Below are 17,852 nucleotides of genomic sequence, written 5' to 3'. Positions count from 1 at the left end.
ACCCAATGGACGTCTGTCCATGCCAGGCCCTGGCTCTGTGAGAGTGAGCAGCGCTCCAGGCAGGGGCCTGGTGACTTTAACAGGCTAGCCAAGAACACTTTGGGCCCTCTGGGCCCCACTGTCCTTAGAAATAAGAGTTTTCAGTGCTTTCAGAATGAGACTTGGGAGTTTTTAAGCTGGCCCCTGGGCATTTCCTGTGCAAAGAGTAAGCCTAGACCCCTGGATCATCAGAGCTGGAAGGGACTTTACATTCTAAGTCAAACCCCTCATAATTCTGTGGGAAAGCTGAGGCCCAGAAACAGTGAATGACTTCTGAAAGATCACACAACTAATCACTGGCCCAGGTGAACAGACCCTGAGGGGTCAATCTCGGGACTTGCTGGGAATGGTGCCTAAGTGCTTAAGGTCTCAGTTTTATAATCTGTAAAATGGGACCAACGTTGAAAAGACTGTCATGAGAGATGCCTAAAACATTCGCTTCCTGGAGACAGGGATCTTTGTTTTGCTTAAAGCTATATCCACAACGGCACACAGTCAGTACTCTAAATATTTGTTGAATGGCTAATGGGGTAGAGGCTTCCTAACTGAGGTCTCCTGACTTCTCTGGTTCTGCCATCTTCCTTAGGCTGGTGAGCTTGAGGTCTGGAAATGGCTTCTCATGAAGACTGGACAATTCCAAATCCACTTTCTGTGGTGGTCCCTGCTGAAGGCATCTGCACTGTCCCCATTGACCTGTGTCCAACTCCCAGCACCCTGTAGCCAGACCCATGTCCATCTCCTCTGCCTGCCCCACCCCCCACCAAAGCTCTGTGTCCATGGTTTGCGCATAGATGGCCTAGACTGCAAATCCTGCCCCTTAATATAATAGATGATAGGTTCAAAATTGCACATGTAGCTCGGAACCAAGGCACTAGCTTCTGTTTGTTCCCAGCTCCACCAACTAGAAAGGTATTGCATCTTACACTATCTGAGCTCAAAGAAACCTTAACTGCAACCTAACAATTATAAAATGATTAAGATATGCACTATATGCTGAGCATTGTTCCAATACTTTACCGTGTGCTTCCCTGTTTTTTTAAACTGGAGAAAAATGAAGCTTGTAACCTACCCAAGTACAATTTGTAAGTGGCAGTGGTGATATCTGCACTCAGACCTGCCTGATCCCAAGCTTCTGTTAGTACTATTTAACATCCCAGGCTGAGTACAATAATGTTTCCTGCTGCTTCCAAGTTAGATGGTAATTGTGCTTTGAGATAGGTTATCAGAAGTTCAGGGTTCCATTCAAATGTATGGGATTTTACCTGCAATGTGGGCTACTTTAGGAACCTAGCCACAAGGTGGCACAATTCATTCATTCAACGGACATTCATTCTGTAATACTGTGAGCAGCCTCATTGAGCTGTTGGAGGGCTATAATTCCTCCTTATATCTCACCCCAAGTAAACCTCCCCACAAATTCATCTTTCAGGGATCATTTCAGCTTGGTGCCTGGTCTGTGGTTCCAGTTGGTGCTGGGGGAGAGAAGGGCACTTAGGGGTCACTCTGTCTGCAGTTTTGCAAGAGAGAAGGGAAGAGAGAGAACCACTAGGGTAGAAATAACTAAGGGCCCCTTGAGCCAGAGCTCTGCCCAACTCAGATGCTTTTCTGGATTTATAGATGCTAAACCTTGATCTTCATGTGGACTCATTTTGTTTTAAAACTACAAATATCTTATTTCACAAGTAACGCATACTCAGATATAGAAACTTTACAAAATGAGGGATACGCAAAAAAGAAAAGTCCATAACCAACTAATTGTTGTGATTACGTGATTTTAAGTCAGTTCTGGCTCATAGTGACCCTCTATAGGTTTTTCGAGGAGCAGCTGGTGGGTTTGAATCACTGACCTTGTGGATTGTTGTCCAATGCTGATCCACACCAGAAATCCAACCTACTAATAGCATTGTTAATATTTCATCCTAGCTATTTTTCTGTCAATATAAAAATTGATTCCTGATTTATAATATTTTAAAAGTCAATATACTATGAGTATTTTCAATATAATTTTTTTAAATCAGCATCATTTGATAACCATGTACTATTTTGGAGTCCTGGTGTGGCACTGTGGGTTAATACACCAGACCGCAAAGTTGTTTGAACTGCAAGATCGGTAGTTCAAGCTCACCAGCTGCTCCTTGGAAACCCTATACGGGATCGCTATGGGTCAGAACTGACTCGACGGCACCTAACAACATAACAACATTCCATTTATGGAGTTCTGGTGTGGCCTTGTGGGTTAATGCACCAGACTGCAAAGCTGTTTGAACTGCAAGGTCAGTGCTTCAGGCTCACCAGTGACTCCTTGGAAACCCTATGCAGGGTCGCTGTGGTTCGGAACGGAACTGATGGCATTTAACAACAACAATAACAACATTCCATTTATGAATTTATCATAGTTTACTTAACTAGCTTTTTTCTGTGTAATCAACTCTTTTTATCACATTCATGATTATTTTCTTAGAATAAATTCCTAGAGATAGAAAGGGGATTTTTTTTAAATGTGTGCAAAAATAGAAGGTGTATTTTCTAAGTAGGCAGTGTAGAGTCTCACCTGGGACATCTAAGGTACTCTCACACACCTTGAAGTCTGGATCTGTTATTTAATAGGATTGAACATACGCCCTGTTGACTGACAGTTCTGGTTTTCACCTATTGCCCCAGGGTAATTTTTAGTAACTTCTCCTTTCACTTTTAGGGTTCAAGTTATAGGTAGTCCTGGTGTGTGCTGAAGGATAAGCACTGGACTGCTAACTGCAATGTTGGCTGTTCAAACCCACCAGCTGCTCCTTGGAAACCCTATGCAGGGTCTCTGTGAGTTGGAACTGACTCAAAGGCACTTGGCAACAACAATAGTTATTATAGAGGGGTCTTGGCGTGGCACTGTAGGATAAGCAGTGGACTTGAGTTAGAACTGACTTGACAGCACTTCACAACAAGTTATAGGTAGTCCCTGGGTGGTACACATGGTCAGCACACTGACCTGCTAACCCAGCGGCTGGAGATTTGAGTCCACCTAGAAACACCTTGGAAAACAGACCTAATGATCTGCTTCTGAAAGATCAATATTGAAAACCAACCCTGTAGTGCACAGTTCGACTCTCACACTCACGGGGTTGGCATGTGTTGAAGTTAACTCTGCAGCTTGGTTTCCTTATAGCTGCTGTGCTGCCGAGTTGGTTCCGACTCATCGTGACCCTGCATAGGATTTCTGAGAAACAGCTGGTGAGTTTGAACCACCAACCTTGCGGTTCAAACCAACCTTGTAGTGCAGAACTCCAGGTTTCATTATTATAGACCCAAAGTAAAATGAAGACTTGTGGTCATTTTTAACGAGCTAATTTACTTAGATTACTTCCTTAGATAATTAAAGGTTGGTTTGAACTACAAGGTCGGCAGTTCAGTTTCACCAAAGCTGCTCGGAAACCCTATACCATGGGGTCCTGTGGGTCGGAAGTGACTTGATATCACTCAACAGCAGCAAGAATTCAGTCCCCTGAGGATTTAAAAAAATAGAACAGCTTTATTGAGATATCATTTACATAATGTTGAAGTGGACAATTCTCTGGTTTTTAGTGTATCCGCAGAATTGTGCAACCATCATCATAACCAATCGTAGAATGCTTTCATTACTCCAAAAAGAAACCCGTACCCTGGAGTACTCGCTCACCCCTCCAGCCCTAGGCAACCACTAATCGACTTTATGAGTCTCTATATTGGCCTATTCTGGATGGTCTTTGACTCACCGTCATGTTTCAAGGTTCAATCCTGTTGCAGCATCAGTATTGCATTCCTTTTTATTGCCCAATAATATTCTTTTGTGTGGATACAATACATTTTGTTTATCCTTTGATCAACCGATGGGTATTTAGGTGGTTTACAAGGATCTCTGGTAGTGTATTGGTTACGAGTCAAGCTGCTAACTTCAAGGTCAGCAGTTCAAAACTACCAGCTGTTCCACAGGAGAAAGATGAGTCTTTCTGCTCCCGTATATAGGGTCCTGTGGGTCGGATGTGACTTAATGGCACTCAACAGCCTCAAAAAACTTGTATAGGGTCGCTATGAGTCAGAACCGATGCCCCAGCACACACCCACACTTTTTTGGTTATTGTGATATCATGCTATGAATATTCATATTCAAGTTTTTGTGACAATGTATTTTTTTCATTTCTTTTGGGAATATACCCTAGAAGTAGAATTTTTGGGTCATATGGTAATTCTTATTGCTTAGCCTTTTGAGGAAATTGCCCAAGTTAATTTATGTTTGAGGTAGCTAGACTAATAAGAAAAGGCTTCTATATTGAATAATCTAGGACTTTTTAAAAATTTTACAGCTGTTCATGTCCTAAAGATGATTTGTTAAAACAAATATGTCTGAGAATCTCTGATCTGAATCAATGAAAGATGTTTGGCACTTTAGTTGTTTTGTTTTGTTTCGATGCAGCCCAGCTCATGTCCACTACGGTACCAGGGCTCTTCAGCAACCCTATAGAGCGTCACTGGGACTCAGGATTGACTCAGTGGCAGTGGGCTTTGGGAAGTAGCTTCCCAGACCTTTGTTCAGCAGTGCTGCTGGGTAGATTTGAACATCCAACCTTTCAGTGAGCAGCCAAGCACAAACTATGTGTGCTACCAGGGATGCTTATCTATATAGCCACCAAACGAAAACCACTGCCATCAAGTCGATTCTGCCTCATAGCGTTCCTCAACTGGGTTTCTAAGACTATAAATCTTTACAGGAGCAGACAGCCTTAGCTTTCTCCCTTGGAGTAGCTAGTGGGTTTGAACTATCAGCCTTAGAGTTAGCAGTCCAGTGCTTGTTCTACAGACATTTTGAAATCCAATTTACAATCTCTATCTTTAAATGGAGTATGTAGTTCTGACTCGTAGCAACCCTGTAAAACAGAATGGAGTCCTGATGTGGTGCTGTAGGATAAGCACTGGACCACAAGGTCGGTTTGATCTACAAGGCCATCGATTCACGCTCACCCAGTCGCTCCTCGGAAACCCTACACAGGGTGTTGTTGTTAAGTGCCATCAAGTTGATTCAGACCCATAGCGACCCTGTAAAGGGTTTCCAAGGAGAAGCTGGTGAGCCTGAACTACCAACCTTGCAGTTCAAACGACTTTGCAGTTTGACGCACTAGCCCACAACGCCACAGCAAGACTGATTTGATAGCACTTAACAACCACAAGGACGTAATAGAATATCCCTTAGGGTTTTCCACACTCTTTAAGGAAGCTACTACACCACAAGGATTCCCACTCTCTAAGAAGGCTTCAAAACGCTAGTGGAAAAATTCCTATATTCAAATGGGATTGAAAGATAATGGAATTTTTCTACGAACTTATTAAAACTCCCTCTTATATGGGCTCATTTCTGTCATCTTCTGTTTGCTCATTTTTTAAAAAAAAAGTTTTATTGTGAATTGTGTGATAGTTGACGTGGGAGAACATTAGCTTTACATTCATCCTATCATGTATCATTACATTGACATGGTTACAATCCCCTCCATGCATCATCAACCAACCAAATGGTACACCCCGCAAGCCTGCCCCCTGGTTGTCAACACACAGCCCCTCTCCTTCTCTGGGTCGGAAGTCCCCAGCCGCTCCATCTGTCCACGTCATCGTCTCTGCCTCCATCTCTGGCATCATTGCTTCTCTGGGTAGGGTCTCAAACTCTGCTCTTCTCGCTTCATGGTCCCAGGGCCCTCCGCTCCTGGACTGCAAAGTCAACCAGTGCCCTCCTTTTGCTACAAAACGTCTTACCTTTACATTTCCAACCCTCACAGTCAGTCCTGATAGTAATTTTTCACTATTGTACAACATGACTGCTATCCACATCGCCTTTCATCAGCCCCACCCAGACAGATTGGCTACAACTCAATGGAGATTCTAACTTCCTTCACACCCTCTGGATCTAGGCTCCTTGAAAGCTTGTCAGCCAGTCACTTCTTGCCTTTGTAGCGCCTACCCCACCCCCACCCCCATTTTGGGTAGCCAATGTCCAATTTGCCTATCCCTGTCTACTCTGTGTATTGAGGGGATGAGAATGATCCTCGCTGTAAAGATTTGTTCCCTCTTTTGAGCTACTGCATCCATAGGTGTGGGTCAAACTCATCAAATTTTCCCCTCTTCTTTCTTCTTCTAATTGAGCTGTGATCATCCAGTCATTGAAGTCAGGTCAAGTGGTATTGTCTACAAATGTGGGTGTTCTTGTGCATATGACCTCTCTTGTTTTCAGCTGGACGTTTCACTCTCCACTCTAGTGTTCTGTGGCTATGTCACTGACTCTGGGCCCAGGAGTCCCCAGATCTTGCCAAACTGCTGGCCAACCAGGTCTTCACCTGGGTTCACAGGAGTGTTTTGTAGCTCGCAGCTTCATTGCTGTTTTTCTCTCATTTCCCCGTATCCGTGATCAACGTGGTCACCAGTCAGATCACATGTCTGCTCATGTATTCCCGTTGAGTCTTAGTCTTGGAAGGGGGTTTGCCCTGAGGAGACCCGACCGCTTGCCTTGATGTCTTCTGGGCAAGTAACTTGCTTGTTTTTAGTAGTCAGTCAGGCTGCCATTATTGTTTTATACTTTTCCTGTCGGTCTTTTTTTCGAGAAGTATCTTTATCTTCTGTTCTTCTAGCCACTCCAGGCTGGTCAGCTTGTCCTTTCAAGTGGAAATTTCCCACCTCAGAAGATTCTGGATGGAGTTTAGGATTCCACCTATAGTCTTATGTAATGCAGAGGCTCTTCAGGAAGCCTCCTTCACTGGGCACTTTGTAGCCCCATTTTAGGTATAGGCAGATTTACAAGCTTTCTTTGGTGATATTCCTGGCTGTTCCTTTCTCTCCCCCTCAAGTGTCTATTTAATAATGGTATGCCAGGGAAACCAAGATTCAAAAGACAGCCAAGCATCTTAACATTATTTCCCCTCTTCTCCCATTCCAACCATGTCTCAATCCCTGTATCCCAGAGTCCTGTTGTTCCAAGGTTGTGCATACATCACTATTTACCTCTGTCCCACTTAGCCCATACAAACCTACCTGTTTTCCCATCCACCTTTTTCTTCCATTCCCCACCCCCTTCTTGTGTATTGTCCCCCTCCCTAACACCCAAAGTACCCTAATCTATTCCCTACCCTGTGCTCCACCTTCCCCTCCTTCGCCTCACCTCACCCCTCACATCCCAGTAACCAGCAAAAAATCCCCCCTACCCCTTTAGTATAGGTTCTTTTTCTTAGTCTTTTACAGTAGTGGTCCTACGCAGTATTTCTCCTTTCATGACTGACTAATTTCACTCAACATAATGTCCTCAAGGTTCATTCATGTTATGTGATCGCTTACAGCTTCCTTGTTGTTCTTCAAGGTAGCATACTATTCCATTTTGTGTATTTACCACAGTTTCTTTATCCATTCTTCCATTGATGGGCACTTTGGCTGCCTCCATCTTTTTACTATTGTAAATAGTGCTGCTGTGAACATTGGTGTGCATATATCTACTTGTTTTATGGCTCATATTTCATGTGGGTAAATACCAAGTAGAGGAATTGCTGGCTCATATGGTATTTCTATTTCCAACCTTCTGAGGAAGCGCCATATTGCTTTCCAGAGAGGTTGGACCATTTTGCAATTCCACCAGCAATGCAGGAGCATCCCAGTCTCTCCACATCCCTGCCAGCATTTATTGTCCTGTACTTTTTTGATCTTTGCTGTTATTGCTGATGTGAGATGGTATCTCATTGTTTTGATTTGCATCTCTCTAATGGCTAGTGATCGTGAACATTTCTTCATATATTTGTTGACTGCCTGGATCTCCTCCTTGGTGAAATGCCTGTTCATGTCCTGTGCCCATTTTTTAATTGGGTTATTTGTCTTTTTCTTGTAGAGGTGTTGTAGTTTCCTGTATATTTTAGAAATGAGTCCCTTGTCTGATGTGTCATTGCAAAAGATTTTTTCCCATTCTGTAGGTTCCCTTTTTATTCTTCTGGTGAACTCTTTTGATACATATAAGTTTTTAATTTTTAGTATGTCCCAGTCATCTATTTTGCCTACTTTTGTTTGTGTAGTTTTCAAAATGTTTGGTAGTCTGTGTATTCCCTGAATTAGAGCCTTCACATTTGTCCCTATTTTTTCATTGATGGCCTTCATAATTCTGGGATTCACATTTAGGTCTTTAATCCATGCTGAGTTGGTTTTCGTATTAGGCATGAGGTAAAGGTTTTGTTTCAATCTTTTGTATATCACTTACCAGTTCTGCCAGCACCATCTGTTCAAGAGACTATCCCCTCCCCATGTGATATATTTAGGTACTCTGTCAAAAATCAGTTGGCTGTTTGTGGATCGGTTAATTTCTCTATTCTCAATTCTGTTTCATTGATCAATGTATCTTTCATTGAAGTCAGTGAGTGAGAGGTTTCCAACCTTATTCTTCCTCTTAAGCAGTGCTTTGCTTATCCTGGGTCTTTTTCCTTTCCATATAAAATTTGTAATTGTTGTTTCCATCTCTTTGAAGAATGTCGTTGGAATCTGGATTGGGATTACATTATATGTGTAAATTGCTTTGGGCAGTATTGACATTTTCACAATGTTAAGTCTTTATCCAGTAGCATGGTACATTCTTTCATTTTTGTAGGTCTCTTTTGGTTTCTTGTAGTAGTGTTTTGTAGTTTTCTTTGTATAGGTCCTTTATTTGTCTGGTTACATTGATTCCTAGATATTTCATCCTTTGGGCAGCAATTGTAAATTGTATTGCTTTTCTAATGTCCTTTTCAGTGCTATTGTTTTTGGTATAGAGGAATCCAACTGATTTTTGTATATTGATCTTATATCCTGCCACTTTGCTGAATCTTCCAATGAGGTCTAGCAGCTTTTTTACTGAGTTTTTGGGGTTTTCTATGTATAGGATCATATCACCTGCAAATAGAGTTTTATTTCTTGTTTGCCAATTTGAATGCCTTTAATTTCCCTGTCTTGCCCTATAACTCTTGCTAAGACTTCCAGCACAATGTTGAATACGAGTGGTGACAAAGGGTATCCTTGTCTGGTTCCTGTTCGCAGAGGGAAGGCTTTCAGTTTTTTCTCCATTGATAGTAATGTAGGGTGTTGGTTTTGTATATATGCTCTTAATTATGTTGAGGAATTTCCCTTCAATTCCTACTTTGTTGAGTGTTATCAGGAATGGATGTTGGATTTTGTCAGATACCTTTTCTGCATCAATCGATATGATCAGTGGTTCTTTTCTTTTTTCTTATTTATATGGTGGATTAAGTTGTTTGTTTTTCTAATGTTGAACCATCCTGGCATCCCTGATATGAATCCCACTTGATCATGATGTATTATCCTTTTGATGTGCTGATGGATTCTGTTGGCTCTGATTTTACTGAGAATTGTTGCCTGTATGTTCATGAGGGATATTGGTCTATAATTTTCTTTCTTAGTGACATCCTTCCCTGGATTTGGTATGAGGGTTATGCTTGCTTCATAAAATGTATTAGGAAGTTTTCCATCCACTTCTATATTCTGGAATTATTTGAGTAGAATTGGTGACAGCTCTTCCTTGAATGTTTGGTAGACTCACCAGTAAAGCCATCTGGGCTTGGACTTCTTTAGTTTGGTAGTTTTTGATGACCTGATCAATTTCTTCTTTTGTTATGGGTCTGTTCAGGTTTTCTACTTCACTCTATGTAAGTTTAGGTAGGTCATGTTTATCTAAAAATGTATCCATCTCTTCTAAGTTTTCAAATTTGTTGGAGTACAACTTTTCATAGTCTTCTGTTATTATCCTTTTGATTTCCTTTGGTTCCATTGTGACAACAGCCATGTGGTTTCTAATGCATGTTATTTGTGTCTTCTCCCTCTTTTCTTTTGTTAGTTTTGCCAATGGTCTGTCAATTTTGTTAATCCTCTCAAAGAACCAGCTTCTTGTCCTGTTGATTCTTTCTATAGTTTTTTTGTTTTCTATCTCATTTATTTCTGCTCTAATCTTTATTAATTCTTTTCTTTTGGTGGCTTAGGTTCCCTCTTTTGGTCTGTTTCTAATTGTTGGATATGCTGTTTTAATGTGTTAATTTGGGTTCTTTCTCCTTTTTGGATGTGTGCATTTATTGCAATAAATTGTCCTCTCAGCACCGCTTTCACCGTGTCCCAAAGATTTTGGTATGTTATGTTTTCGTTCTCATTTGTTTCTAGGAACTTTGAATTCACATTTAATTTCTTCTACTACCCAATCACTTTTCAGCAGGGTGTTATTCAGTTTCCATGTATTTGACTTTATTTCCTTGGTCTTTCTATTCTTGATTTCTAATTTGATAGCATTGTGGTCTAAGAAGATGCTTTGTAGTATTTTGATATTTGTAAATTTATATAGATTTGTTTTGTGGCCTACCACATGGTCTGTTTTGAAGAATATTCCATGTGCACTGGAAAAGAATGTGTATTGTGCTGTTGGGTTGAATGCTCTGTACACATCTATGAGGTCCAGTTGGCTGATTATGTTGTTTAGTTCTTCTGTGTCTTTGTCAAGTTTCTTTCTGGTTGTTTTATCCATTTTTGAAAGCGGTGTATTAAAATCACCTACTATTATTGTAGATTCATCTATGTCTTTCTTCAAATCTATTAGAGTTTGCTTTATATATTTTGGAGTGCTTTCATTGGGAGCGTAGATATTTATTATGGTTATGTCATCTTGTTCAATTGTCTCTTTAATCATGAGATAATGTCCATCTGTATTTATTATGCTGGGTTTTACCTTAAAGTTTATTTTATCAGAGATTAGTGCTACCACTCCTGTTCATTTTTTCTATTGCAATTAGCTTGGTATCTTTTTTCCATACTTTGACGTTTAATGTTTTTGTCTCTGTGTGTGAGATGTGTCTCCTGCAGATAGCAGCATATTGAAGGATCTTGTTTCTTATCCATTCTGCCACCCCTCCCCCCCTCCGTCTATTAATTGGTGCATTTAATCCGTTTACATTCAGTGTAATTATCAATAGGTATGGATTAATTGCTGCCATTATGTTTGTGGTTTTTTGTGGTGTTGCTGCTTTCTTTGTTCTGCGTGTCATCCTGTGCTGAGTTCATGGTTTTTGTGTTCTATCTTGTGAGTTTCTTCATAGTTTTAATGTTTCCATGTTCTTCTTGGATTTTTATTTTCTTGGTATGTTGTGAAGTGTTCATTTTCTATGGTTACCTTATATTTCATTAACTTTTCCCTCCATTTAGTGCAGTCTATTTTATCTACCTGACCTTCTCACCATCTGAATCTCTGTTCCTATGTGTTAACCTTCTTTCACATTGTAATCGTTTTGAGCATAGACTGACCTCCCAGATTCTCTGAGTTTGTTTTATAGTTTTGTTCTGTTCTCCACTCCTCCTTCTGTCTGTTTTGTTCTGGGAGGTGCTGCCATGTATGTCAGTTTCTGGTTGTTGTCTGTTCTTGTTGGTTCTCAGTCCACAGAACTCCCTTTAGGATGTTTTGTAGTGCAGGGTTGGCTTTTGACAAAATCCCTTAGCTTCTGGTTATCCTGGAAAGTTTTGATTACATCGTCATATTTAATTGATAGCTTTGCTGAATAAAGGCTTCTTGGTTGACGGGTTTTTTTTCTTTCGGGGTTTTATATATGTCTCCACATTGCCGCCTTGTTTGCATGGTTTCTGCTGAGAGAGCCGAGCTTAATCAGCCCCTCTGAGGGAGAAAAGATTCAGCTTTCTCCTCTCGAAAAGATTTACAGCCTTGGAAACCCTATATAGGGTCATTATGAATCAGAACCGACTTGACGACCCTTAACAACAACAGGTTGCTTTTAGTATAGAAAAGGGATCCCCAGTGGTGCTGTAGGATAAGGACTGCAAGGTTGACAGTTGAAACACACCAGCATTTCTGCAGGAAAAAGATGAGCCTTCCTGCTCTGATAAAGATTTATAGCCATGGACACCCTATGCTGTGAGCAGGAACTGATTCAATGGCAGTAGGGTTTGTTTGCTATTTTTCTGTTGTTTCTTTTGGGAGGTGGGGAGTGGTTTAAAATGTAGAAAAATACAAGTAAAATCCAGAGGTAGTCAATCATCCTGTTGTTAAGTGCCACTGAAGCAGTTCCTACATAAGGTTTCCCAGCAGCAACTGGTGGGTTTGAACCGCTGACCTTGAGGTTAGCAGTCCCAGTGCTTATCATACAGGGCCACACCAGGACTCCAGTCCATAATCCTGTAGCCCTAAAAGTTCTTATTTGACATTAAAATTAATAATTAAAAAATGGAAAATGAAATATTTGCATGTTGAGAAAATGCAAATAAAATTTTAGGAATAAAGTGAATTGCAAGTTTTTTCTCATAGCTTCTCTCCCCCCTGAGATTTATTGTCAACAGTTTCTTAACTATCCTTCTAGAGAAATTCCTTGCTTATTTTCCGCCAACATAAAACTTGAGTGTGTATTAATCTTTTGAAAAAATCTAGATAAAAAGAACCTTCTTAGACATGAAGAGCCTCTGGGGTACAGTTCTACTCTGAAACACATATGATCACCGTGAGTCAGAATCTAACTGCTTGACATCGAACCCCATATAGGGTTTCCAAGGAGCAGCTGGTGGCTCTGAACTGTTTACTTCGCAGTTAGAAGTCTAGTGCTTATCCTACAGCACCATCTTTTTACAGTATACTGTACTTTACGTAATTTAAACAGAAATTATCTCCCAGAATTTGTAGCTTTGTCTCATTCTTTTAAACAATTGTGTGGATTTCCATTGGTTGGGAGAACAAGAGTCTGTTTATAAGTCATCTACTGATGGTGGTTTCCAAATATTTTGCCATTACACAAAATGCTACAGTGAGTACCTTGTATGTTATATCTTGGAATACTTTTGTCAGTGTATCTTTAGGGCATATTCTTAGCACTATTGCTTGCTCAAACATTATGTGCATTGAATCAACTTTTGGTTGACACTGCCAGTAGCTATAATGGGCAAAGATTTCCAAAGGAGAAAGTCATCCTGAGCTTTACAAAGAGATTTGTTTCAACCTATCTGGTAGAATGAAGTGGTCAGCAGAGGTTCAGGAACAAAGACACAGGTGAGGCTCAGCCTAAGGTAGATGAGGGCTGGCTGCATTTTACTGCCAGGCATTCTAAGTCGCAGCTACTTGCCTAACAAAATATTGTTCTAGTGAGAATTTTGTGCTCTGCAGAATGCAACAATTAAAATTAACCCTTGGAAAATGACTTTGCTTAGCTGTGTGACTGCAGGTCAGTCACCTCCCCTCCAGGCTTCAGCTTTCCTGTCTGACACAAGAAGTCAGATGACAATCTCCTGAGGTCCCTTCCAGCTCTGAATGTTATCTGGTGTAGAGAACTTTGCACTTGTCTCAGCAACTCTGTAGGGAAGTGAGAGAGATGATTTCTACCAGTTTTCAAACAAACTAACTGAGGTCTGGAGCCTGCCCTAGGTTACCTGATGTGAAGGGTATGTTTCCTCGTTCCTGTGTCCTGCCCTCACCCTCAGTTAAACCCCCTGTAGGCACTCTCAAGGAGCTCTGGTAGCATAGTGGTTACGAATTAGGCTGCTAACCTCAAGGTCGGCTGTTCGAAACTACCAGCGGTTCTGCGGGAGAAAGATGAGGCATTCTGCTCACGTAACGATTTACAGCCTCGGAAACTCTGTGCAGGGTCACTATGAGTCGGAACAGACTCCACGGTACTTAACAACAACTTAACAGGCACTCTCAGACCTTTGCTCCATTTTGACCTCCGTCCTAAGAGAGATTTGGGAAGGTATTTTACCCTCATTCCTGCATGGACTATGGTCTCAAGTTTTCTTGGGATCTCTTAGGACCTCTGCCGCCCTGAGCCAGGCCCCTCACCCTGCACCCCTAACTCCCACAGCCAAACTTGCCAGGCCTCCTCTGACTCTTGCTTTCTCTTCTCTCCTCCCATCTCTGCCCTGCTCTCAGGTGGCTGCTGAAATTTTGGTGAGTGCCCACTTCCTTTTATGGATTTTGATGCTCCCTCTGAGGGAGGTCTAGCTGAGCCTCTGGGTTGAGCCAGGCAGAATAAGGCCATGATTTAGGGGCTTGTTGTGTGTGTTCTCTCTCTCCCCTTCAGGGCTCTGTAAGGACCCTGCTGGGTAAGAAATGGACCAGGCAAGTGTTTCCTAAGTGGAAGTTGTTTACCTGAATGTGTTACAAACTACCAGCTACTTAATGTTGTTGTTGTTAAGTGTCTTTGATTCAGTTCAGACCCATAGCAACCTTGTATAGAGTTTCTGAGGAGCAGCTGGTGAGCTTGAACCACCAACCTTGCTGTTCAAATGACTTTGCCACTCCAGGACTCCACCAGCTACTTAGTATCTCCCTTTACAGTGATTCACTGTCTTTTTACATTAAAGTGAGTGCATTTTAAGAGGAAATTTACTGTCAGGGTAAATCAAACCCATTCCTCAGAAATCCTGTACAGTGTCGCTATGCGTCAGAACTAACTCAATGGCATTGACAAATAGAACAAATAGCTGGCTAGAGGATAAGGGTATCAAAAAATTCATGGGAAAATGGAATTGAAAGAGAATGGGGTTTTTCCACAAACTATTTGAAGCTTCATTGTGCATATGGTGTGTTAAAATAAGGCATGTCTGCCTCCCCCCCCCCCCACTCACCCCCCGCCCCAACCCCCACCATACACACTTCCCTGGAGCATTGAGAGAGGGTTGAGGATGGAGGAAGCACTGAAGTTGTGCATCTAGAGCCTGTTGGGCCTGAGATCAGGGTGGAAGGGCCCTGGGAATGGAGAGGGGAATGTGGAGGCTGGGCAAGGAAGAAGGGGCAAGTCTCAGCCCAGGCAAAGGTATTAGAATGCGTGGTAATTGAGGCTTTCTTGTGTCTTCCCTTCCAAATCCTTGCCCCAACCTGGGCCCTACAGGAAATAGCAGACACTTCCAGTGGAGATAAAACTTCCATGGAGACACGTTTCATGACCATCTTGTGCACCCGCAGCTATCCGCACCTCCGGAGAGGTGAGGCCTGATCCCTTCCCCTTCCCAGTTTAGCAGAAATGGCTCCAAATTGGATAAGAGTCTCTAATTTCTGTGACAAGAGGTTGCCAAGTGCCCACCTACCCATTGTTTACCCAGTATTGTGGCTGGTGGGGTTCGAGTTCTGGCTCTGTGTCCAAGTCTGCCAACTACCTTCAGCTCAAAGACCAGTTCTGCTGGGCTGATTGATCATGGAGTGTGAAGACGACTGTGAGGCTCATGACCCATTAGTGATGGCGGCTGGGAACAAGGAAATGCGCAATGATGGTATCAGGATCACATGCATTTCTGTGAACCACAGGCATCCACACCTACAGTCATCCCTGCGTACAGTGGCCTTGACCAGGAGGTGATTCGAAAGTGCTCTTTCCACTGAGACGTTGCCATTATAACATGTATTTATCTGGCACTTTTCAGTAAAATGCTTGCGGTGTTTTCGCATAAGCGGCTAAAAGTGTGGGCTTGGGAGCCAGGATGCTTTGACTGGAATCCCTGAGTCACCAGCCTTGGAATCTTGGGCACCTGATTGAACCTCTCTGCCTTAATTCCCTTATCTGTAAATTGGGATTTTCATTCCTATCTTATAAGATTGTTATGGGGACACAAAAAACATAATATAAAGCTCTCAGCACAATGCCTGACATGTAGTCAGTGCTTCTTCATGTTATCATGATGAGTATGTGCATTAATCTCCATCCATATTTGGCAAAGAGGAAGAGGAGGCCTCTGTAGGGACAGGGGTTCACCCAGGGTCACTCGGTCAGCCAGGAGCAGAGCTGTGATTAGGACACATGTTCCTTCTACTGCTCCAGCCTGGGTTCCTAGAACTTGTCCAAGGCCCAGGGGCAATTGACCAGGCTGGGATGTGGGCTGGGGTCTCTGACTTGTCACAGATTTGGCTGAATCTGAGGCAGCCTTGAGGTTGGGGTGGCCAAGCCCCATGCTGTCATTCTCTCACGGTGATCCCACTCTTTTCTACTTTCCTGGGACATAGCCAGTAGGTGGAGCTGGGTAGGACATAGGAGGGGTGACCTTCCCCCTCTCCCAGAACTAGAGCTTATCCCCTACTTCTGGGGTTTCTTTGGGGTTAGTCTTCCAGGAGTTCATCAAAATGACCAACTATGATGTGGAGCACACCATCAAGAAGGAGATGTCTGGGGACGTTCGGGATGCCTTCGTGGCCATTGGTAAGTGGCAGGATCAAGGGAAGTGACTGGAGGGAAAGAGAAAGTGCTGGACCACCAGGAATTTGGCCAGACTTCTGGAAAAATGTAACATCAGCAGCTTCTTTGTAAGCTAGTGAGAAGTCCTGGGAAGTGAATACTAACACTCATCAGCTCCAGTGGGCCTGCCAGGTGTGTGCTTGTGGGGGAGCTTCATGAGGACTTATTCCAGGCTGCAGAACATAGTCAGAAATGACTCTCCCTGGAGACATAACCAGAAAGGTGGTGGCAGGTAGGGTAGCGGCTGTAGTGTCATGCACAACCAGAGCGTGCAGACACATACACACACACACACACACACACACACACAAACACACACAGCCTCTCCTCTTCCCAAAACCTAAATCTCTGTGGTTATTTAAATTTTTTTTATAGTTTGGGTTCTTGAGTTTTTGAATAAATCTTTTCCCCTTTTGGGTATATATTTCCCCATGTGTGAAAATGAATAAGCAGATGAGAACTGGGGTTAAACTTGGTTTTAGTTAGTATTCATTATTATTCATTTCTTATGTTCTGTAAAATGCACTGTTTTTAAATCTTACCAAGGGGTGACAGTGGAAGATAGGTTTACACATACTTGCCATCCATAATAAGACACATCCTAATTTCAAAGATGTTAATATCAATGGGCTCAAAAATGGGCTCAAGTGTGACAATGGTAGTGAGGTTGGCCCAGGATTGTGCAGTGTTTCATTCTGTGCATATGGTCGCTATGAGTCAGTACCAACTCGATGGTACCTAACAACAACAGCAACGTGTGGGGGAAAATGTTTTAGTTTAAGAAAGAATGGTAATATTATTTACAACAGGGACTTTTAAAAGTTCACGGAAAAATGTTATTAAAAGATAATGGAATTTTTCCATGGACTTTTCAAAGTCCCTTTAGTAACATTGAATGGGCCTTTACCACTGAGGAGCACTATCTAGGAGGTAACATTCATAGTGGTTAAAAGCAGAGAGTCTAGGTTAAAATCCCTGCTCTGCCACTTACTAGCTCTGTGTCACAAAAACTCCGTGGCTGAGTTTCTTCCACTGTAAAAATGGAGATCATTGTTTCCACACTGTAGGGTAGATTTTTGTGAGATCTGACTGAGTTAATTTTACATAAGACACTTAGAGCAGTGCCTGGCATATAGTACATACTGGATCAAGGGTAGCTTTTATTATCCTGTTCTGCCAGGCAGGCCCTGTGTTAAGTTATTTACACGTAGCTTTGGTTGAATGCTATTATCGTCTCATTTGGAGATTAAGTGATGGAGCCCGGACTCAAACCAGAGGCTGTGTGAGTCCAAAGTTCATGCTTTAAATCACCAAAGTAATCGATCTTTCAGGACACGCAAAGTTTGCTCACTTTGTGTTTCTCCCTCTTCCTCTTTTCCCACCTTGAGTGTGTGCACACACATGTACTTACACACATGCCATCCACAGCAAGCACTAGGAGACTGTGGAGGATGGCCTGGGCTCCAGTTTCTAGGGAAAGCTTGTCGGGTTGGTTGCAGGGGAGAGACATTTCTGTCCTTCTGCTCCCTAACCTTCTGGAGTTAGGGGAGGCCTGAGTGGGGCCATGAATGTCACTCAGTCTTA

General features: G+C 42.3%; 1 protein-coding gene across 1 annotated transcript in view; it reads left to right on the top strand.

Moving 5' to 3' along the window:
- The window catches only part of ANXA6 (annexin A6), a 59,580-nt gene that overhangs the window by 36,231 nt on the left and 5,497 nt on the right, over nucleotides 1-17,852 (top strand). The window contains exons 20-22 of the mRNA XM_006863894.1: nucleotides 13,973-13,990; nucleotides 14,934-15,027; nucleotides 16,137-16,232. Coding sequence (XP_006863956.1) covers nucleotides 13,973-13,990; nucleotides 14,934-15,027; nucleotides 16,137-16,232 — 208 coding nt within the window. The remainder of the gene's footprint in view (nucleotides 1-13,972; nucleotides 13,991-14,933; nucleotides 15,028-16,136; nucleotides 16,233-17,852) is intronic.

This window comes from Chrysochloris asiatica, unplaced genomic scaffold (assembly GCF_000296735.1).
Source record: "Chrysochloris asiatica unplaced genomic scaffold, ChrAsi1.0 scaffold00057, whole genome shotgun sequence".
Taxonomy (NCBI): domain Eukaryota; kingdom Metazoa; phylum Chordata; class Mammalia; order Afrosoricida; family Chrysochloridae; genus Chrysochloris; species Chrysochloris asiatica.
The sequence above is the reverse complement of the archived record's forward strand: the minus strand, read 5'-3'. Positions and strand labels throughout refer to the sequence as shown.